We start from the raw sequence: 24,899 nt of genomic DNA, 5'->3' as shown, positions 1-24,899 counted from the left end.
TAGATAGTGGTGCAACAGTTAACCCAACTGATTTATTTTCTTATGTATTTATTTACTTATTAATTCACATATTTACTTCATGTGCTTCTCGATTATTCAATTCATGGAAAACGTAATCAATATTGTAGTCCTATATCTTCTTCTTTTCCTTTTGGCTGTTCCCTTCAGGGGTCGCCACAGTGAATCATCTGCCTCCGTCTCACCCTGTCCTCTGCCTCGTCTTCTCTCACACCAACTAACTTAATGTCCTCTTTCACTACATTCACACATCTTCTCTTTGGTCTTCCTCTATGCCTCCTGCCTGGAAGTTCCAACCTCAGCATCCTTCTACCGATATACTCACTATCCCTCCTCTGTACATCTCAGTCTGGCCTCTCTGGCTTTATCTCCTAATCCTATCCATCCTTGATACTCCCAGAGAGAACATCATAATGGTTTCAAATATGCAAGGTGTTGACTCTGCCAACCCATTCCCTTAAACTACCCCCCCCCCCCCCCCCCCCACACAGAATACGTCCCATACCATCTTGTAGAGGTCAGACACACTGATCTGGTCTGCGTCCACCATCTCAAACTCCTTCCTCGGTACCAGGTCCAATCCTAGGTGTCTGAGGGAGGCAGAGAGAGAGAGAGAGAGAGAGAGAGGAGGGGGGGGGGGGGTGGACACTACAAGGTCAAACGCTTTCCAATACTCTTGACGTATACACATCGGTTATGTGTCAGATATGCCTTATTAACTAAAGAGAGGGTGCACACACATGCACGCATGCACGCATGCACACCCTTGAGGAACACTGTCCATCATCATCATTTTCTATTTCAATCAAAGCAAGCTCTCTCTCTCTCTCTCTCTCTCTCTCTCTCGTGTCCCCAATGCACCAGCCACTAGTGTTATATTTATTGTCTTGGAGTATCTTAATGTGTTTATGCAGATGATGTGTATTTGTATTATATTGTTTTGCCGACCCCAAGCACACATTTACAAATGCACAAATTCCAATTAATGTTTCATTGAAATGGTAGTAAATTATTTAATCCCCACTCCCCTGTCTCACTCTCTTTCCCAGGGGCCTGTGCTCCCTATAGTGAAGTGCTGAATCCATCTATTTTTCAATTTCACCTTTATTTCCTCAGCATACATCCCAAATGAGCATGCAGCAGCCATCATCCACCCATTCATTGGTCTCGCATAGCCAGACAACTCTTCCATACTCTCCAAAATTCTATACAAAAACTAAACTAAATCATTACATTTGATTTTTTTATTTCCATTTCTGCTAAAGAACTGTAAAGCTGAAACCGAAGTGGGGAAGAGGTTTCACTTTTGCTTTATATTTGACTCATCATCAGAGTGCTGTGGGTTAGGGTCAGTTACTCTGGCCATGCTAGACTACCCAACTCTTCCCATGACTACCCATACATCATCCATCCATCCATCCATTATGATATATTACGCACGCACGCACGCACGCACGCACGCACGCACGCACGCAGGCAGGCAGGCACGCACGCAGGCAGGCAGGCAGGCACGCAAACACACACACACACACACACACACACACACACACAGTCACACACACACACACACACACACACACACACACACACACACACACACACACACACACACACACACACACACACACACACACACACACACACACACTAACTAACCGATGTGCGACTCAATGGAAACAAGTACCCTGTACGTTTTTGTGTGTCCTTTTAGCCTAAATGCCTGCCTGTACCTCGTGCTGTTTACATTTCTGTCTAATCAATGAATCAACGAATGAATCAATCAATCAATCAATCAATCAATCAATTAATCAATGTTCATGTGCGTCTGTCTGTTATATTATGTGTGTACAAAATGTTTTGTACCAGACACCCCCAGAAGAGATTTGTGTAAATAAAATAAACAAAATTGTTCAAAATGTTCCAAAAAAATTTAGATTAAAAAAAGAAAAACTGTAGATGCTTTTTAACACATTTAAGGACCCCCGGGCGTGCGCATGTATGTGTGTGTGTGTGTGTGTGTGTGTGTGTGTGTGTGTGTGTGTGTGTGTGTGTGTGTGTGTGTGTGTGTGTGTGCGTGCGTGTGTGCGTGCGCATGCTCACTCGTTGCCCCAGTCCAGGCGCACGGTGACGTGTCTCTTGACCTCTCGGCTCTGGTCCTGGGTCAGGTGACCAGACAGCAGCTGTCTCCTCAGGTCAATCAGCTCCGTCATCACATGGCGAAGTTTGTAGAACAACTCTACCTTGTGTTTCTGATGGAGACAGATTAGATAGACAGTGTTCTTTAAATCCACTAAAAAACTATGACGAAAAAAGTTAATCGACTACCCTTTTACCAGCGGCTTGTAAAGCTGCTGGTCAAACAATGCCCATGAAAACTAGACAGATCGACATGCTAGTCATACTGACAGTAGTTCTGATTGGCTGCCGTGTCTCTACGCAACCAGACACTTTTAATGCCAGCGTCTAAACGGTCGTACAAGCGGCGCCGCCGCCATGATGCCTCAGAATTTTTTAGGCTAACTAATTTCAGCATAACAGTGCAGCGCAGCAAAACAGTGCGTAGACCTACATGAGAGCAGAGCACACCCACTGATTTAATGGGTAACAGTAACACATTTGAGTCTCAGTTGAGGCACTGTAACCGCAGACCCCCATGCAGACCTCCGTGGGGACCTCCGTGGGGACCCCCGTTGGACCCGCCGATCCCCGCGATTTTGACACTACAACCAACAGCTGTGCGTGAGGTGCGACATATAATGGTTTGGAGAATGGAATGTGCTACCTGAGAGTGTACAAATACAACCAAATGCACCCATAACAGTCCATTTGTACAGTCTGAGGGCAGTATTATGCGTGTCTTAAGTACCAGGTCTTATGACTTAACTTAAGACCTGGAGGCGTGGTCAATGCCATTTGGCTATTCTGAGTGGCCAAATGGCATTGATCACGCCCCCGTAATTTGTAGTAGGCTAATGCTACACTGTCACAGTTACAGAGTCACCTCGACAGATCCTGTTGTTGTTTCCACACAAACACATAAATACAGATAGACAGATATTATTTACATTTCATAGCACAATTCTGGAGATATAAGGCAGCCACTGGTAATTAACTGATAATTGATCAGTTCTTGTTTCACTGACGAAAACTAAATAAAAACAAAATATAAACAAAACTAGATTACTAAATCTGAGACTAAATATATTAATAAAAACTAGACTAAAATGTTAGGGAGGGACTAGTAGAACTAAAAGACAAGTAATTGTGTGTTTGGTTGCGTTCGGGTGTTGCGCTCTGAAAATGGCAGATCTATCAGCTATTTTCAGCATGCAACCAAGTGTAAATCAGCCATTACTACATTACATTGTTTGTCGACAAAATCAACTGTAGTCAACTAAAAGTCTAAAATCATAATATTTAGCTAATGATTTTTTTGTCAAAAGACTATGACTAAAACTAAATAAAAATTTGCTGTCAAAACCAACACTGCCACCTACTCACTCCCCTTCTCTCTAGCCCATCTCTGTGCACCTGAAGGGAGCTTTGAGAAAGTTATTGGAAAACAAATATGCTTTAAACATTGCATAACTCCCCAGTGTCCTGGTCAGAATGATCCAGTACAATAGCCTAGCATCATGTTGAATATTATTGTTTGTACACCTGAAAATACAGCTAGCGCTTCATACTAAAGTACAGTTTCCGCATAAAGTAGGACGATTTTACAGTATTTATTTTGGTAAATTACATTCTGACTATTTGGTGATGTAGGGTAGACTACCCTACATCAGACATACCGCAGCAAATTATTATGAAGATAAGAGTGAGCATTCTCAAGTTATAGGCTTTTTTGGTCACCTTTGTCATATTTGCACTGGCCTTTTTCAGAGATTGGGGTATAGGTCTAAATAATAAAGTGTCCCAAAATAAAATTTAACAACAATTCATTCAATTAACGGGAGACTCTAAAGATGAGAAAAAACATGGTTCTCGAGTATGGGGGTGGGGGCTTGAAATTAAAAAGCTTCAGAACCAAACACTGGTATAAATCATGACTACCTCTGTACATAAGTGTATTCAGACTGTGCCAAAAACAGCAATTCACAAACCGTAAAACAAATATAATTAAGCAATAACTCACTCCAAGCTATGATATACTGTATTGTCATTATATATACACCCAAAGGATGGAAGAAGTACTCACATTTATACTCAAGTAAAAGTATCAATACCATATTGCAGAAATAGGCTGTTACAAGTTTATTCAAAATGTAGTGTGTAGAGTGAAATACAAAAGTATTGGCATCAAATGTACTGTACTTAAAGTACCAAAGTAAAAGTACTCAGTATGCAGAAGGTCCCGTTTCACAAGTTTGAATAAAGTGTATTAAACATCCTTTGACAAAAGAGCTTACAGACACGCTATTTTGTGTGTGTGTGTATGTGTGTATGTGTGTATGTGTGTGTGTGTGTGTGTGTGTGTGTGTGTGTGTGTGTGTGTGTGTGTGTGTGTGTGTGTGTGTGTGTGTATATAAATATATATATAGGTCTGACTCTGAAGTGGTTTTGTAATAATAATAAACATCTACTTTGCCTTTCAAATGTAGTTAATTATAAAGTACTTGAAATTGAAAATACTCCAGTAAAATATTACTTGGGACTGCTGTCCCTACGTATACGCGCAATACGCACTGCGAGTAGGGCAACACGCCGAGGGGGGTAACAAAATGTGGCAAAAAGTGCCAAGTCGACCCTCATAATAACAATTTTCTCTGCGGCTCCACCGTGTAATAACGCATGCCCATGTGTAGTTCCTCGCCAACACCGAAAGTAGCCGATCTGCATGAGATAACACAGCGCTCTCATCGAGAGGGGGGTGGGCAGCACAAATATATGCGAGTAGGGCAACCAAATTGTCAGCGACGTCCCTGTTACTTAGGCACAGCACAAGATCACAAAGAACCCACAAGCAAGCTACAGACTGCGATAATCCATTCTTGGCAGAATGAGATGTTTGACTGGCCAGCGGCAACACACAGAAGTCACTTCTGGTCAGACAAAGGAGGAGCCAGGCCCGGAGGCAACCCACATTGCCTAGAGCATCCTAGTGTCGCCAACACCTGCTGCTAACATCTCACCTGCCACCCTAAATCCCCAAGAGACAGTGGGACTGTGGGAGCAGTATTGCATGCCACTTGGACACAGGCCGGGGTCTGATCAGTCTCAGTCGGGTCGCCTAGTCCATTTTGGACTGAGGCCGATTCTAAAAAGGCCTCTAAATCCTGACCTAAGCTTTCTGAAAAACTTCAAATATTTATATAGCAGGCAGCATCAAAGTTTTAAATTTTTTGAATACTGTACATACTGTACAGAACCCCAAGAGGGGTTCCCGTCCAGAAGGGTTAGAACACCAAAAGGGGTTCCCGCCCAGAATGGGCTAGAGGAGGGTGTCTGTTGCAAGACCCGAAACACACAGTGACTTGTGCATCGTTAGATGTTTTATTAACTTATAATACATCAAAATTGTACTTAAGCACAGTAGTGGTGTACATGTACATCACTGAACAGATGCAGGTGCATTGGATAGTGACAAAGGATACAATCATGAACGGAAATCCTACACACTGCTCTCTTGCTCAGCAGCATCAGTTCTCTTCAAGCATATTGACGTGACGTTGGGTCCCTATCTGCACCTTCATCAAGAGTGTCTTGTAGAAAGAATCATTTCCACAAGAGAGCAGGTTGCCCCGACCAGTGACAAAGGATACAATCATGAACGGAAATCCTACACACTGCTCTCTTGCTCAGCAGCATCAGTTCTCTTCAAGCATATTGACGTGACGTTGGGTCCCTATCTGCACCTTCATCAAGAGTGTCTTGTAGAAAGAATCATTTCCACAAGAGAGCAGGTTGCCCCGACCTGACTCCTCCGCAAACAAGGTGGTCGCTAAGCAACGTTTAGATTTAGATTTTAATTTTCTCCAACTTACTTGTCAGTTATTTGCATGTATTTTCAGAGCTCTGTGGGTTCTTTGCTGTTTCTGATATACTGGCAAATGCCTATACAAAACTAGCAAGATTTTAATGACAGGTTTAAAGATGGGGTGAAATGCGGTTAATTTGGGAATTTTATTTTGACGTTTCAGCCTCAAGCGGCAGTTTCTGAACCAATCAGAGCGCTGCATCCCTTCAAGCGATGCGACAGCAGCTCTGCTGCACGCACGACGCATGGAGTATGTTTGTTTACAAGTCAGACAGTCGGCCAGCTCTACCAGTTTACTGCTATGTGGCTTATGTTACTGCGAGAGTGAGGTCTAGCCAACACCAACTCGAGATTCCTGGATCGCTGCCCTCCACAATTTCCTGTCCAACATCAGGTTCTTGAGTTCTGCAGTGTTGTCAGAAAAAAAACATTTGAGTTACACCCTTTAATGTGTGTGTATACTGGTATATCATTCTGTACAACATTGAACATCCACATGCCAGTGTGCAAAGTTTAGAGACATCTTTGAGAGAGAGAGAGAGAGAGAGAGAGAGAGAGAGAGAGAGAGAGAGAGAGAGAGAGAGAGAGAGAGAGAGAGAGAGATAATGTTTGCTACATTAGTTCTTTCAAACAATCAATCACAGTCTACAATACAATGAAAATAATAATTTGTATTATTCATTCATTTTTAACACATGCAAGTCCTCCATCTTTTTAATAATATTTATATTAAAACAATAGTTGTGCTTTAACTAAATTCTTAACAACTGCTAAACTGTCACACCTCTGACCTCCATCTATTTATTTTCGTCTTTTTCCCATACATGAAAACAAATATAAACATCTGTTTAGTAAGTAAACATCCCTCCAGCCAAGAGAGAGAGAGAGAGAGAGAGAGAGAGAGAGAGAGAGAGAGAGAGAGAGAGAGAGAGAGAGAGAAAGAGGCAGAGAGAGAAATAGAAATAAGCCCTGATGCAACCTTGTCCAGCTGTCTCATTCAATATAAACTACATGGACCCACAACCCAACACCTTGACCTTGAGTCACTACAAGACAAGCAGACAGCCGTGTCATTACTCTCTGGGAGTTCCAAGCATCCCGGGACTCATGCCGTGTGAGCAGAATGTTTACTGGCGTCGCACGAGCGAGTCGAACTGTTTGATCACAGACATGAGAAGTGGTTTACGATAGAGGGTGCTTTTAAGCACCCTATGGGTTCACCTAGGGCTTCCGGATCAGACGACAACCGGAAAGAAACATGATCAAAACAAGACCAAGCTGAAAAAGCTATTGGATCGATCAAGTTTCACAAAAAAACAGAAAATGTATTTCTGCTGTCTGTTCACAGAGAGGTGTTTTTGGTTCAAACAAGCCAATAACTAAAGAATATTGTGGAACGAGCTTCTAGTGCCTTCCACCTCATGTTAGAGCATCTCAAATCCTGCTTAAATCACATCTGAAAAAAAGTGTTTTGTTTTTGCTCTTGGTATTTTAGTTTTTTATAGATTTTTTTTGTTACTGAGTGTACAGCACTTTGGTTCAACACTGTTGTTTTAAATCTGCTCTATAAATAGTGGATTGGATTGGACAATACTTGGGAATCGTGGTGGCTTGAGATTGAGTTAGTGCCTGCTTGAGATACTGTACATTGTGCTGGGTACAGTGGGTGGTTGATATGGGCAGAGTGTGGCAGTTAACCATCCTCAGGCCCATAGACTAGAGTTCACAGAAGTGTTATCTTCCTGTTGGCTGTAGGCATTAAACACATGACCCAGTGACCCAGTAACGGAATAGAACTGAAGCACAGTCAAGTTAACATGACATGGCTGCCCAGCTCCCATGCAGGTATTACGGTGATGATCCACCAGGACCCCTGAAGGCTTGATTCTATATATAAAATGTATTGATTTTTCTTTAATCTGAAGTGAATTTGAGGTGAACCACAAAATGGCCGCCACTGCTATGCCCTACATTTCTTCCACAGCCTCACAAATCTTTACGGATGTCAGCAGCAACACAACATGTTGAGACTCAATGCAACCATTTCACAGCTGAGAGCTGGGGTTCATGAAGCAAATAATGTGTTTGGAGTTTCAGATGCGTTTGGTTTCACCGTCCTGTATAGGTCTGAAAAATATTAATTGGATGTCTCCTTTTTTGGGGGTCCCCAGGTGTCAGTGAACTTAAAGGGGCATTCCACTCATTTTCAACATTTTACTATGTCATTAATATACCTTAGAGCTGTTTTGTGGAAATAATAAAAAAGTCCCCCCATTCTGTGTTTCCTAGAACTGGAGGTCTGAAAAAACATGGTGAATCACATCTTGATGACATCATCAAGATGTGATTCACCATGTTAATGATTTTTTTCAGACCACTGGTCTATGAATGGGTGAATGTAATGTGAATCTATGTGAAGCGCTTTGGATACAAGCACTATATAAATGCACCATTTACCATTTATCATTTAGAGTAATGAAGATGTATAAATTAAAAGTCATTAAATGATGGAAGTTGTCTTTCTTGAGTATTCTAATAGGATGTTAATTTAATATGACCGCCCACCTTTTTCCCTTGAAGACCTTAATTAGAAAGCATGTGATCGCTTCATTCCACTTTAAAGCGGACGGTCTCATGTTATTGAAGCTGACAGTTTGTAGATCGATGGGGTCAACCTGAACAGCTCTGCTCCAAGATCTGAAAGCTTGGACAAGTGCCTATACTATTACTCTAGTGTTGATTTTGACAGCCCAGTTTTGATTTAGTTTAGTCTTTTGAATAAGATTTAATTTAGTTTTAGTCAAATTTTAGTCGACTAAATATCATAAGGTTTTAGTCGACTAAATCTGCAGTTGATTTTGTTGACAAAAAAATATTTTGGCAGGCATACTTGAAGATTTTCCACCCGAGCGCAACCAAACATAAATTGACTTGTCTTTTAGTTCTACTGGATCTCTCCTCCACTAGTCCCTCCCCACTTTTTACGCAACAATCTGTCAACATTAGGCCTAGTACAATCCTACGTTAATGCTGACCTTGTGTTCTAGATCTAGAATAATCCATGACATCTGTGGAAAGTATGCCATGGAATCAGGATCTTTTCCTGATTGGTCCGTTTCTCATCATTGGGCACCGTGATGGAATCAAAACATCCCTACTGGTCTCCTCATCGCCATGACAACCAAAGCAACAGCGACACAGCATGTGATCACAGAAACCATATGACACCGCACAAGTTGGAACCCTTCTTTTCTCTTAGACACACACCGATGCACACACGCACGCACGCACGCACACACAGACACACACACACACACGCACACAGTCATGCACACAATCATGCACACAAACATGCACACACTCAATGTTTCTCAAATCATCACAAAACATAATTCTCTCGATCTCCCTCTTTATTTTACTCTCACGAACACACACGCACACATGCGCGAACATACATACATACATACATACATACATACATACATGTATGTATGTAGGTATGTATGTGGCCCATAGGTATGCGGTCTAGTCTAACTTGGACTCAGGGGGTGGACGCCTCTGCCTTGCATAGTCCCCAGTGAATAGGCAGGTTGCCCTTCACTGGTAACCTTACTTTGGATTTTAAATATATTAAGGTATTGTAGGCTGGGATTTTACAAAAAAGCCCCCCTTTTAAATACATACAGACATACAGACATACATACATACTTATAAGGTATGCCATCTGGTGGCTAATGAACCAAACACACATTCTCAGAAGTTGAAGCAGTTTTAGAGGACCCACTTTTAGGCCAGTGCAACAGAGCATGCTTTTGCCTTTTTTAAAACCTTACCCATTTTAACCAAATACATACATACATACATACATACATACATACATACATACATACATACATACATACATACATACATACATACATACATACATACATACATACATACATACATACATACATACATACAGCACACTAAATAATTGTGGCATATTTAGTAGATAAGTCATTGCATTTGTTACTTACAGGCAGAATATCAGCTCTCTCTTTCCCTCTCTGCTGCTCTTCTCTCTCTCTCTCTCTCTCTGATTAGAGCGCTAGCTAACAGCTAACCTGGAGGAATCTCCAGCAGCACATGGAGGTAATCACAGGCTGTCAAACAGCTTGAGATCCCTCACAATGTAACTCTGCTCTCTCTCTCTCTCTCCCCCCAAATAATCTACCCATCTTGTGTCTTGTGTTTTTCTGTCTGTTATTTCTCTATCATTCTCTGTCCTCTGTCTCTGTCTCACACAGTATTGCGTAGGCTACTGCATGCGTTCAATAATACATGTATACAGTACATGTTTTGCTGAGGTCCGCCACCTGTCACTTTAGATTTAGTTTTAGTCATATATTTTGAATAAAATGTAATTTAGTCTTAGTCACATTTTACTTTCTGAAAATAGCAGATCTACAAGCTCACAACATAGCAGCAATGTGTGGTCAGCAGAAATGACATGTTTCATACAGTGTTGTTGCCGTGCATCATGTTTCATACAGTGTTGTTGCCGTGCATCATGTTTCATACAGTGTTTGTCAAACAAATAAGAGATGTGGCCAAAAAATGATGACTTTGAAAATGTAATTTGGACTCCAGAAATACTGTATGGCAGCACAAATCTCTTGGCTCCCTCATGGTGAGTTCAGTAGAAATGGGACATCAACCAACTTGTACACTGTGGCTAAATAAAATCTGCAAAATCTGTCTTCATCGTTTTTCCAATCCAAACTATTGCCTCTGTTTTGAGTGATCATATTTATTACAGTTTGTATCTGTTAGCTCTCTGTTTGTATCTTGTATCTCTCTCTCTCTCTCTCTCTCTCTCTCTCTCTCTCTCTCTCTCTCTGTCTCTCTCTCTCTCTCTCTCTCTCTCTCTCTCTCTCTCTCTCTCTCTCTCTCTCTCTCAATTTAAAAGCAAACACACCACCGCATGACAAGCAGTAATGAATGCTAGGTCAAACCCACAGTTCTCGAATAATGTTTGTTTTGAAACAAAGCCCAAGGCTTGAGAGAACATATGAGGATTTTGAATGTAAATGTATCAAGAGAGAACAAGACTTGAGGACAGACAACCCACGCGTACAAAACAAACCAAACCAAAGATTTCACATAAAAAACAGGGGCGGCAGTGGCTCAGGAGGTAGAGCATCCACTAGGGAACCCTCCGGAAAGTTCTTGGTATGACCCCCTGCCTTGCCCGCCACGCCACCTCCACCGGGTTAGTGTCAAAGTGTCCTTGAGCCTGCTCCAGATAAGCTGTGTTGTTCTAAGTCAAACCTCACCTCAACAAGCCAAAACCAGCCCAATAACATGGCCATATTCTAAATCGCATCCGTGTGAAGCGCTCTTATCATCCTACATCATCATGCATCATCTCATACTGGCCTGTTGCCACAAATTTATGTCATATTTGGTGGACATTTGACCTAATTTCTCCTTTCATTGTCGATGGCAAATATGAGACGTGTGGGGACAAGTTGACGTACATTTTCCCTTCATTGTCTATGGCATTTAATGTTTGTGTTGCTGACATGTTACGTCATATTTGGCGGACATTTGATCTAATTTCTCCTTTCATTGTCGATGGCAAATATGAGCCGTGTGGGGACAAGTTGACATACATTTTCCCTTCATTGTCAATGGCAATTAATGTTTGTGTTGCGGAACATTAGAAGCATACTGTATAAGCACTATATCGTGAGGCAGAAAACACTTTCATTCCCTCGTCTATCTGCGTCTCTCCGGTCCTTCTCGAGGCCAGAGTAGAGTGTCAGCAGCAGTCAGCCAGAGGTGTTTGAAAGGTGACTTCATCATACTGATGATGATGATGATGATGATGCCCGACTGCCTCCAGGCAACGTTTGTCACACCTCAGTGCTTCTCCTCGTTCTACACATGACCTCTGAGCGCCGGTGTAAAGTAACTAAGTACATTTACTCAAGTACTGTATAGCCAGGCCTACTATGCCTTTGTGCTATATGTCTATGAGATCAGCATCCACTATGTGCCCTATAGTCCAACATAAATCCAGTCCTTTTCAATGGACAACATGGCCAATCCACCCGGTCTCTCCTGTGCTATTGTGCTCCTCAAATACGTTTTTTTCATTCGGAATGCGCCCCACTTTAGTTTCCACAGATTCCACTCACGTTTTCTATACTTCACTGGTTGACAATGCTGCAGCCACACTCATTGTAGACAAGTGATCAGTGAAAATGTGGGAAGCTGTTGATGATTTTACCAAGACCTGAAAAGATTCTACAAATGCCTTCTCAACGTTAAAGGTTACTTTAGTAACCACGGTTGTATATATAAATTGAACGAAATACCTTTCGTTTATGGGTAGGTTTCCTTCAAAACCTAGCTGCAGAACATTATTTTATGTACTCCCAGGACAGAAAATTCTAGAATTTTCGCTGTCCTGGGCTCTAAGGGTGACGTAGGAAGCCACGCCTATCCCGTATAGATACCTGCGTGGCTACGTCAGCCCTCATTCGGAACTTTTCTTCTGCTTTAGAGAACAGAAGGGCGTTCCACGAAAGGTATTTCGTTCAATTTATATATACAACCGTGGTTACTAAAGTAACCTTTAACGTTGTATTATATAGAAATTTCACGAAATACCTTTCGTTTATGGGACTTTATGAACTCCCGTGACCTGAACTTCCAGTGGGTCCCAGGTAAACCTTTTGGGAGGGGCTCGGACCCTTTTGGGTCCAGAACCTAGTCCTTGTGGAGGGCAGGAGGCAGCGCTATGCTGCCCTGATGCCTTACTGAGCAGCGGCCCCCAAGACCGCGTGCGCTAGCGAAGGCGCTGCCACATCTAGGTTATAGTATGTGGCGAAAGTCGAGGGTGTAGACCAGCTTGCTGCTGTGCAGACTTCCTGAATGGAGACACCCTTGTAGAGTGCCCAGGAAGCTGCCACACCTCTTGTGGAGTGGGCCCTCAGGGCTTGAGGGGAATCCACGCCTTGGCTAGTGTAGGCCAGACGGATGGCTTCCACTATCCAGTTAGAGATAGTGACCTTCGTGACGGGCTTTCCTTTGGTCCTGGCACCCCAGGACACAAAGAGTTGGCTTCCTTGTCTGAAGGGAGCCAGTCTATCCGCGTATATGCGTAAAGCTCTGACTGGGCAGAGGCAATTAAGCCTGCTGTCTTCGTCAGAGGAGAACGGCGGGGGATGGAAAGCCTGTAGGTTCACTGGCACACACACTGAGAGAGCATTTTTGGGAATGAAGGCGGGGTTTGCCTTTAGGGTGACCTTGGTCGACCCCTCATCGAACCTCATGCAGTCTGGAGAGATCGAGAGCGCATGTAGGTCGCTGACCCTTTTTGCTGTCGTGAGTGCGATCAGGAGAGCCACCTTCAGGGTTAGGAGCTTGAGGCTCACGGTTTGTAGTGGTTCAAAGGGTGCTGTAGCCAGCGCCTTTAGAACCAGGGACAAATCCCACGAGGGAACGAGGGATCTGCATGTCCTATGTTCCCTGCGTACACCCTTCATGAATTGTTTTACCAGCGGGTGCTTCCACACCGTCTGGTTATCAAAGCCTGGGTGGCAGGCAGAGATTGCCGCCAAATGGACCTTGACTGAGGAGAGGCCTAGACCGTTGTCTAGGAGCTCCTGCAGGAATGACAGGACGTCGATCACTGAGGCCTGGTAGGGGACTGTTTGGTCTGGTCTTCGTGAGCACCAATGCTCGAAGACGCGCCAGGCTGTGTCGTAACGGTCCCTTGTTGACTGGGCTCTGCCTTTCTGAATCGTTTCGATTACGTTCGGAGGTAGACCCACGGCAGTCAACATCACCCTTTGACGGGCCAGACCCATAGGTCTAGGTCCTGGGGGTGAGGGTGGAAGATCTCCCCCCTCGCTTGAGAGAGGAGATCCGCTCGAAGGGGAATTCTCCACGGCTGGTCGTAGAGGAGAGGGGTTATTTCCGACCTCCAGACCCCCCACGACGGGGCTATTAGGAGCACCTTCAGACCCTGAGTCCTCACTCTGTCCAGAGTGGGGCTGATGAGGGATAGCGGGGGAAAGGCGTAGAGAAGGGTTTTGGGCCATTGGTGTGACAGAGCGTCTAGCCCCAACGTTGATGGTCCCCTGATTGCGAAGAAGAGGGGACACTTCGTGTTCTCCTCTGTGGCAAAGAGATCCACCTTGGATTTCCCAAACCTGCTCCAGACCTGGGCCACTGCATGAGGGTGTAGTGACCAGTCTGAGTAGCGGAGAGGTCCTCTGGACAGCAGGTCTGCCCCTGTGTTCAGAAGACCTGGGACGTGACATGCTACTATTGAGAGGACGCGTGTGTTGCACCACAGGATCAGTTTCTGAGCCAGTTGATGAAGACGAGGGGACCTGAGTCCACCTTGTCTGTTGATGTAGCACATGGCCGTGGTGTTGTCTGTCCTGACTAGGACATGGCAACCCAGGATGCGCTGCTCGAAGTATTTCAGGGCGAGGAAGACTGCCATGAGCTCTAAGTAATTTATGTGAAGGGCACGTAGTGGCCCCAACCATAAACCTCTGGCTGTGAGTCCTTCCATCGTGGCTCCCCAGCCTGTCATGCTGGCGTCTGTAGTGATGACTTTCCTGATCAGAGGCTTTCCCATGGGGACGCCCTCTGAGAGGGTTTTCCTGTCTGACCACCATTGAAGGGCTAGTATGCATTGTGATGTTACTGTTACCTTCTGGTGCCGACGGTGCATTGGTACATGTAGAGAGCCTATCCATCGTTGGAAAGGTCTCATATGTAGCCTTGCTAGGCGGATTAAATAGACCGCAGAGGCCATTAACCCCGCCATCCGGAGGCATGCATGAAAAGGAATCGAGCGTCCCCTTTTGAATGACGCCACGCACTGCAGTGTTGCGTCTATTCTCTCTTGGCTCAGGCGGGCCGTGTAAGAGATTGAGTTCAGTGTTATGCCTATAAAGTCTATTGACTGTGTTGGCATAAGCATGCTCTTCTCGTGGTTTATTATAAACCCAAGCGAGTCGAGGTGGCTGAGCACACGATGTGTGTGCGACAGTGCTTCTCGTGGAGAGTCTGCAAGTAGGATCCAGTCGTCTACGTATGTAGCGAGACGGATCCCTTGCTGTCGGAGCGGAGCGATAGCTGCCGCGGTGCACTTTATGAAGACTCTGGGACTCAGTGACATTCCGAAGGGAAGGACTGTGTACTCGTACACTTTTCCTCTGAACCCGAAGCGCAGAAATTTTCTGTGCGGCGGGTAAATCGGAATGTGGAAATATGCGTCTTGCAGGTCTATCGACGTAAACCAGTCCCCTTCGCGAATTAGGCGTAGGAGGACTGGTGGAGTAAGCATTTTGAATCGCAGCTTTTTTAAGTGACGATTCAATGCCCTCAGGTCTAGAATGGGACGGAGTCCGCCCCCCTTTTTCTTTACCAAGAAATAGCGGGAGTAAAAACCGTTCATTGATTGGTCGAGGGCCACCTCTGTGATGGCGCCTTTCTGCATTAATGAATTGATTTCCTCTTGCAGAATGGCGGCCTTTTGCCCGCTCGCTTCTGAGAAAATAATTTTCCTGGAAGTGGGCGGTTTGGAGGCGAACTGTAGCCTGTATCCTGTCTGAATTGTACGGATTATCCACGGGGAAGCCCCGGATATCCGCCATTGTGACAGATGACGTGACAAAGGGTTCCCTGTGCTTGTCAGCGTGGTGCATTGCCTGCCTAGGGGAAGACTTACTTTGTGTGAAATGTCTCCCTCTAGTGAATTTTTTCGGTATTGAGTTTGGAAAAAATTGGCGTGGAGTTCTCGGCCTGTGACAGCTAAAGCTGTCACAGTGTGGGTTATCTTTCCCACTGGGCCTATGCCCTTCAGAGTTGGTTTTATTGTTTTTTGTGTTTTTTGTTTTTTTGTTTTCTTTATTGAACAACGTGGAAAAACATACACATGTGAATTGCACATAACAATTTTGGGGGTCTGTACAACGGTGCTCACAGCACTGTGTACAGGCCCCCTTAAGCGCTTCAGCGCAGGCTCTGAGGTGAGATCTGTGATCCCCACCTCTGGCCTTGAACTCTGAGTGTGGTGGGGAAGATGACCCGGCCCGGGCAGGTCATTTGCGCTTCCCCTGGCCTCGGCCTCTGGGAGCGCTCCTGGCCTTGTAGGGCGGCGGAGAGGTGCGGCGGTCTGCTCTGCCTCGGCCTGCAGGCTGTCGCTGTCTATCTCCGCTCCGGTCCTGGGACCTGGGTTTGTCATCGGTCTTGGCCTTCCAGGGTGCCTTCTTGGCCTTGGGGCGGCCTACCGGGGCGGCCTGGTTGGCCAGCGGTTCGAGCGCCTTCATCGTCTTGGTGGAGGACTCGAGCTGTTGGATGGTCTCTGACATCTTGGCCAGAGCGTCCTTAAACATACTGTCTGGGTGGATATTTCCAGCCACAAACTCTTTCTTTGTCTCCAGGGAGATGGCGCTGGTCTGATCGACCCAACGCCATCTCTCCTGGAGGATGGAACATGCCATTGCCTTGGCGTTGTGGAGAGTGGAGTCCCTCTGGAGGGTGGCCATCTCGTGATTCAGGCGGCGTAACTCGGCCAGGTCTTCTGGCAGTTCCGCTAGCTGGACTTTAATGGACTTCTGTCCCATCTCAATGAGGAGGCTCTTCATGGAACCCTGGAGAAGTGCTCCTGCATTGAGGGCCTTCGCCACGAAGGACATGTGTGCATACTGCCACTTGTTCAGTTTTGAGGCTTCCCTCACGCTGCTGGACAGGAGCTGCGGTTCCTTTACGTGGTGATCCACTCTAGGAGCTGCAGGGTTGGCCAGGTAGGCCGCTATAGCCTTGTCCATAGCTGGCATGAAGTCTATGGCGAGGGCTTGTTTATCTGGTATGTCGTTGGGCCCCTTGGCGCTGGCCTTGGGAAAATCCACCTTCAGGAGGGGTTCGTCCCAGGCGTGCATCATGGCCTCCTCGAAGCCCTGTGCCATAGGGAGCTTCTGTCTTCTAGGTGCAGGGGGGGGGGCGGACTCATCAGTCCTGCCTTCCCATGGTAGTACCTTGACAGTTGACTTAGGCCATGTGTGGTTACAACGTGCACTAGCCTTCCTGTATATCTCGTAAATATTGGAGTCATCCATGGGGGGTACAGGAGGCGGGGGGACAGGAGCCCTGGCTTGCTGGTGCTCCTGTATGTCCATGGCATCCAGGTCGTCGAAGGGGCGACGAGTGGTGCTGACGTAGTCCCCGGGGGAGAGGTCATCATGGCCATCTCGTTCGTCCGCGTAGGCCTCGTCCAGGACGTGGTAGTCCTGGAGTTGCTCCTGGAAGGAAGGGAGCTCGTCATCACGAAGCTCCCCTTCCTCCCTGGTAGTCCAATGCTCCCGACCGGGAGACATTGCGCGGTCTGGGGAAAGGTCCAGGCGGTCCACCATATAGCTGGGTGCAACGGCAGGCTGTCTGCGTCTAGCTGTATGTCTGGGCGGGCACTCAATGGTGGCCTGCACGACGTGTTGTCGAGCACGTGGAGCTGGGGAAGAGCGGCGCGGTGCGAAGGTATCCCTTGGCCTCGCGCCATGAGCCTCGTAATCAGTGGCCTCGTGAGCCCTGGTTGCAGAGGCTGAAGTAGCGTACCTGTCTCGGCTAGCGCCGGCAGGTGCTGCTCTTGAAGAAGAGGCTCCGGTTGGGGCTCTGTTGCCCGAGTAGTCGAGCCTCTGTCTCGGGGTAGCTCGTTGTATGCGAGCTCGTCGCGGGGGAGGAGTGGGGCTCCTCTCTCGGAGTCCGTGGGCGGCAAAGTTGTCATAATACCTTTGGACACGTCCGAGCCTGTTGTTTAGGACGTCGTCGTCCATTTTCTCACAATGGAGGCAAACGGGACCGATTTCCTCCATGGACTCACGGGTGTGGGTGAGGCCGAGACAATACATGCACTCGGCATGCCCGTCTTTGCCCGACATCGTGTTCCCGCATCCCCAGGTGGAGCACGTCTTTTGTTTGGGGCCTTCTTGACAGTCGGCGGGCACCGGCTGTCCTCGATGGCGTCTTTCCCCGGGCTGGGTCTCCCTCGTCAGCGACATGGTTGCTTGTAGAGAGAGGAGTCCGAGTGCTTAACAGCCACAGGTTTATCTTCCTCGTGGCGTGTAATAGTAGACCACAGGCGTATCTGCCTAGTAGCGCTAAGCTAACTATCGATAGCTTTAAGCTAACAAACGCTAGCTTTAGCGAGAGAGAAAAAGAGGCGCGAGCTGTTTTTTCCGACAAGCTAGCGTAGCAACAAGTTGCCTAGAACTCACTTGTGTCGAAGTTCGGCTTTTTTTCTCGAGAAGTATCCTTCTGTTTGCTTCGAGAGTGTGCCAGAGATCTCACGGTCCTAAAGAATTAATCTCTCGGCCGAGTTTGCGAGATATATTACCCTGCACACACTGGAATGTTAAAGTTCGTTCTCGCAGCTTAGCAGAAGAAAAGTTGAATGAGGGCTGACGTAGCCACGCAGGTATCTATACGGGATAGGCGTGGCTTCCTACGTCACCCTTAGAGCCCAGGACAGCGAAAATTCTAGAATTTTCTGTCCTGGGAGTACATAAAATAATGTTCTGCAGCTAGGTTTTGAAGGAAACCTACCCATAAACGAAAGGTATTTCGTGAAATTTCTATATAATACAACCAGTGGTTCTCAAACATTTCTTCTGAACCAATGTTCCAAATCCTATGCTTTTTTTTGTATCATTGAATTTAATTGCCTGTTTATGTACTGTATGTGAAGCACTTTGTAAACCTGTTTTTGAAAAGTGCTATATAAATAAAGTGCATTATTATTTTATATTATAAAGTGTTTTCTGAAAAAGCTATGTTGCTATAGCTCAAATCTTGTTGAAGTTCAGTAGAGCTTGTTTGTTTCTCTGACACATTTGTCTCCTTTGCTCTGGCAGAACTAGATTGCGTCATTTGACCTGATTTGCACCAGAGTTTTACATTTTACGCTCCCAAGAGTTAAAGATCTATAAGGGATAATTTGGTTACCAACTCTTCATAATTTAGCTGGGGACCACCTGGAACCTGAATGTCTGTCTAACTATTTGTCAGACAGACAGACAGACAGACAGACAGACAGACAGTATGAAGTTCTAGAATGTTCTGCTGAAATAACTGATAGAGTTGTAGAACCATTCTCAGATCTAGAACTCCCTCTGTCTGTGCTGTGACTGATATACTGTAGAAGCCTTGTGCTCTAGAACTCCCTCTGTCTGTGCTGTGACTGATATACTGTAGAAGCCTTGTGCTCTAGAACTCCCTCTGTCTGTGCTGTGACTGATATACTAGAAGCCTTGTGCTCTAGAACTCCCTCTGTCTGTGCTGTGACTGATATACTGTAGAAGCCTTGTGCTCTAGAACTCCCTCTGTCTGTGCTGTGACTGATATACTGTAGAAGCCTTGTGCTCTAGAACTCCCTCTGTCTGTGCTGTGACGGATATACTGTAGAAGCCTTGTGCTCTAGAACTCCCTCTGTCTGTGCTGTGACTGATATACTGTAGAAGCCTTGTGCTCTAGAACTCCCTCTGTCTGTGCTGTGACTGATATACTGTAGAAGCCTTCTCTCTCGACATGATGGGAGCAACGCCTGGGGAATCTGAAACACATCTGTGTCACGACTGAGACCATTTAGGGATACTTTTCTACTTTTCAGTACAGCTGTCAGACTGTCAAAAACAATCATAGTATGAAAATTAAAAAAGTCCATAGGCAGCGTCTGCCCTGGTGTGTCCAGTGTATTTCCTTTCAACGGCAAAAACATGAACGCGTCTACAAAAGTAGTTGAAGTTCAAGAGTGCTTTGCCGATGGCCAAGCACTCTTGACGACAAGACGGACAGGCGATAAGACGGACGGACGGACCCTAGGACAACAATCCTAGGGTGCCACTTGGATGTAACAAATAAAGATGCATATGTTTCCCCTCTCTCTTCATCTTTTCCTTTGTCCTTTCTGGATGTTCCCCTATAATGGAATTATCTTCATTATAAACGCCGGGACAACGCTCCACATGTCCCAAAATCTTCTCTCTTCTGGCTCCAAAATTATGGAATGCACTTCCCATTGCAATCAGAACTGCAGCCTCACTCCCAATCCTCCACCGTATACTGAAACCCACCTCTTCAGACTCCATCATGGCCCGTAGCACTTGCCCTAGCACCGACAACCTTACAGGCTCAACTTATGTAACTTTTATATAGACTTAGATAGCATTTTATATACGTAGACTTAGATAGCATTTTATGTAGACTTAGGTCACATTCCCACCTAATACTTCAGTAGACTCGATGCGAATGGGAGGAGAATTGGGACTTCTTGCATATTTAATTTGCTGCGGTTTGCCTTCACACTGTCATCCGCAGCTATTGGAAACGCAGCAGGGGGGACCTTTATCAATGTGTTCCATTCATAAACTATAGCCTACATAGTGAAATCTATGGTGATCAAAATTTCAAATTATACTCATAACGTGTCGTGCCGTCTGGGACTGGACCCAACCGACCCACCCCTCTCTCTCTCTCTCTCTTTCTCTCTCTCTCTCTATACGCACGCAGCCACGCACTGTTCTTTTGGGCATGGAAGGAACAGCGCTGAGCGCACTGATATAACAGACAGCAGCGCAAAATGTTTACAAGTTTATCGAGATGAAAGTCCCTACTCCCCAGTCCCCACTCAGTAGGTGCGGTTCCATTAAGCCTTTGCGAAAAAAGGAAGCGTATGTTCATTAAGTCGAAAAAAGAAAAGCGAATTGTCGGTGTTTCCATTAAACTGATAAAATGCGCATATGACATAAGTTCATGAAATATGCAGTAGGTTGCACTGTTTTGCCAGTAACGTGAGGCTCATGTAAAGTAGTCCTAATCGATGTTCACACCATTGATTTGATGCGCTGTTTGTGTGCTCTCAGTTTAACGGACGGGACGCATATACTGCGCTGTAATCTGATCCCTGGTCAGCGGCTGACCGACCGTCTTCTGCTTTCACAGTATTGACGACACCTACAGTCAAAGAACGTACAAAGAACGATTTGGTGTGTAACGCTTGTCTTAATATATTCGGCATGTATAGCCTATATGTCGCGGGACTCGATTGGAGCAACAGCATACTGGTCGTTTATACTGTACATTTATTGATTGCAGCTGCAAACAGTTGTGAATAACTTGTTTCATCGGCTATATAGCATATAGCCTACACGTTTAGGTTGCTTATCTTATGCAATGAATATAAATATATAAGAATAGATGAAGCATATGCATGGATCGAAATCGAATAGCCTGCAGGGACACAGGCAGCTAGGTTATATACAAGTTTAGTCTACTACACTACTCGTAGTCCACGTGTTTGTGTGCGTGTGTGCGTATGCGTGTGTGTGTGTGTGTGTGTTGCATCCATACAGTAGCGATCCAGATAACAAAATGATCGGAGCGCCCTGATCAACTCGGGAGGATTCAGACTTCATATGGGATCTTTGAACACACTACACAATTATTAATCGGACAGGTCGGGTAGTAGTAAATTGGGACATATGTATCCACAACATCACCCCCTCCCATGCACCGTTCACTCCACTGCCTCCCCATCGTTGTTTTATTTTATTTTCCAACTGTTCAAAAGCGATATAATGCGAGTTCAATGCTTTCTAATTAAAAACCTTTTCCGCAAGTGTTTCCATACACTATTTGCGCATTTCCCTTTTTTCGAAAAAGCCTAAATCCGCAACCTCCAAGCGAAAAAGTGTTTTTGCGAAAAATGGAGACTTATTCGCACTTTGATGTGTTTCCATCCAGGAGATTTTGCGCAAGAGCCTTAATGCGCAAAAAAACGGCTTTATGGAAACGCACCTAGAGAGACAGCACTCCATGTTTACGGCATGCACAGACAGACAGAATATTCTGTAGGCTATAATACTTTTATGTGTTTCCTTAAGCAATTGATTAATTTACTCTCCTAATTTCGATCAGGGCTTCAGTCTCCTCATTCGACCACGTCTATATTTTATGTAGACATAGCACTATATAGTATATATGCATAGTTTCAGTTACGTTCTTAGCTTATGTATACAATTCATGATAACTACTTTTTAGTGGCACTCTGTCTAAATGTTCTTGAAAATGTACAACTTGGTGGAGTAGACCTCATAAAACACAAAACAGTAGTTGTACGCAAACGACAAGACAAAAATAACTTTTCTTAAAAAGGTTTTACTGAGAAAAAACACCAAAAGTATGTCCAATGTATGGTCAAAAAACTGTGTTGCTTCCTTCTATGTCTGACTCCAACTGACTACAAGACTGTTACATCAAACAGAAATACACACAGGTGCCTCAAACTGGTCCAAATTGGCTCCCATTAACATCAAATTTAGGTCACACTCAGGTCAGGTCAGCTAGACCTTTTTAAACACACATGACACTCATGAAATGCAATCAAATAACCAGCATAGCATTTTAACCTTTTTTAACCAAAATAATTACTAATCGTAATCATGAATTCACTTAAACATAAAAACATTGACAATTGGCACCTACATACTTGTTTATGTATATGTTGTATTGCCATGCTTTATTGTTCTTGCTTAATGTAAGTCGCTCTGGATTGAGAGCGTCTGCTAAATGCCTAAATTGTAAATTGTAATTGTAAATGTTTTCCCTCTCTTTAGACAAGACCATATAGACGTGCGTGTGTGCGTGTAGGAATGGGACAGGAATGGGAGGAGACAGAGTTAGCAAAGGATGACAACCGGACAATAATGTTGTCAAAGTGTGTGTGTGTGTGTGTGTGTGTGTGTGTGTGTGTGTGTGTGTGTGTGTGTGTGTGTGTGTGTGTGTGTGTGTGTGTGTGTGTGTGTGTGTGTGTGTGTGTGTGTGATGACACACAATGGCACCATGATGTGTCAGTGCACATTATGAAAGTGTGAATTGTCAAGGAATGTGGAACGAGACAGACAGAGAGAGAGAGAGAGAGAGAGAGAGAGAGAGAGCTTGTATATCTGCTATTTTCGGTTCCCTTCAGAATAGGGATGCCAGTGTTCAAGTGGTTCATGTACAAAAAAAAAGTTTCCTTTCACACAATGATTTGGCAGACCCCCTGTCTCTGAGGACCCCCTAGGGGTCCCGGACCCCCTGTTGAAGACCCCTGCCATAGTATTTGACCTGTCCCTTCTCTTCTCAACTCAGAGATGGGACATCATGGGTTTACACCTGTCTACACTGCGATGGGACTCAATGGTTTTACACCTGCATGTCCACTCCGTCCAACTCATCGATGGGACTCAATGTTTTTACACCTGCATGTCCACTCCGTCCAACTCATCGATGGGACTCAATGGTTTTACACCTGCATGTCCACTCCGTCCAACTCATCGATGGGACTCAATGGTTTTACACCTGCATGTCCACTCCGTCCAACTCATCGATGGGACATTGTGGTTTTACACCTGCATGTCCACTCCGTCCAACTCATCGATGGGACATTGTGGTTTTACACCTGCATGTCCACTCTGTCCAACTCATCGATGGGACTCAATGGTTTTACACCTGCATGTCCACTCCGTCCAACTCATCGATGGGACATTGCGGTTTTGCACCTGCATGTCCACTCCGTCCAACTCATCGATGGGACATTGTGGTTTTACACCTGCATGTCCACTCCGTCCAACTCATCGATGGGACATTGCGGTTTTACACCTGCATGTCCACTCCGTCCAACTCATCGATGGGACATTGCGGTTTTACACCTGCATGTCCACTCCGTCCAACTCATCGATGGGACATTGTGGTTTTACACCTGCATGTCCACTCCGTCCAACTCATCGATGGGACATTGCGGTTTTACACCTGCATGTCCACTCCGTCCAACTCATCGATGGGACATTGTGCTTTTACACCTGCATGTCCACTCCGTCCAACTCATCGATGGGACATTGCGGTTTTACACCTGCATGTCCACTCTGTCCAACTCATCGATGGGACATTGTGGTTTTACACCTGCATGTCCACTCTGTCCACAGTGGCCGACCAGCATGCTACTGGCTGAGCTCAGGACCAAGACAAGGACTAGAGGTGATGGATGCTTTACTGCATGCGGCTTCCCCGAGGCTCTGGAATAGCCTGTCACTTCATATTAGAGCCTCCCAGTCCATAGAAATGTTTAAATCTTTATTGAAGACAGTATAAATAAGGCATTTCAACGCCATCACACCATGACATTTTAGACGACTAAATCAACTGTAGATTTAGGCGACTACAATCTTAGGATATTTAGTCAACTAAAACTAGACTGAAACTAAGACTTTTCAGATGTCAAAATCAACACTAATTCAGATATGTGTTGATATGTGATAATTCACCCCCGGACAAGGACTTGGGAGTGATAATGACTTTATCACTTACACAAATCCATAGCCTTTTTTATTTTATTTTAATTCAAACAGACAATGAGAAAATAGCATTTCATTAATTACATTAATTACGGCGGTGGCTCAGGGGTAGAGTGGCTGGATGGCAGAGTATTGGACTCGAGACTCGATGACTCGACTCGAGTCCGACTCGAGTCATTGATTTGACGACTTGCAACTCGACTTGGACTTAAGGGTAAAAACTTGAGACTCGACTTGACTTGGAAGACAATGACTCCAGACTCGACTCGACTTGAGACAAGCTGACTCGGACACCACCATCAAGTGTCACTGTTGTGCAGCCTAACACACAGAGGCCAGGGAGGAGAGCTTGTACAGTACAGTACAGTACAGTACAGTACAGTACAGTACAGTACAGTACAGTACAGTACAGTACAGTACAGTACAGTACTCGACTCGACAATATTGTGACTCGACCCGACTTGACTTGACATAACCTTGTGACTCGACCCGACTTGACTCGA

General features: G+C 45.2%; 2 protein-coding genes across 2 annotated transcripts in view; one reads left to right on the top strand and one right to left on the bottom strand.

Annotated features, from left to right (window-relative positions):
* Positions 1–24,899, top strand: part of LOC306930227 (proteinase-activated receptor 3-like) — a 401,892-nt gene that overhangs the window by 21,116 nt on the left and 355,877 nt on the right.
* dock3 (dedicator of cytokinesis 3) overlaps positions 1–24,899 on the bottom strand; it is a gene marked incomplete at both ends in the record, with an annotated part of 242,237 nt that overhangs the window by 59,750 nt on the left and 157,588 nt on the right. The window contains 2 exons of the mRNA XM_079511052.1: positions 524–608; positions 2,119–2,267. Coding sequence (XP_079367178.1) covers positions 524–608; positions 2,119–2,267 — 234 coding nt within the window. The remainder of the gene's footprint in view (positions 1–523; positions 609–2,118; positions 2,268–24,899) is intronic.

Source organism: Electrona antarctica (genome assembly GCF_951216825.1).
Source record: "Electrona antarctica genome assembly, chromosome: 9".
Classification (NCBI taxonomy): domain Eukaryota; kingdom Metazoa; phylum Chordata; class Actinopteri; order Myctophiformes; family Myctophidae; genus Electrona; species Electrona antarctica.
The sequence above is the reverse complement of the archived record's forward strand: the minus strand, read 5'-3'. Positions and strand labels throughout refer to the sequence as shown.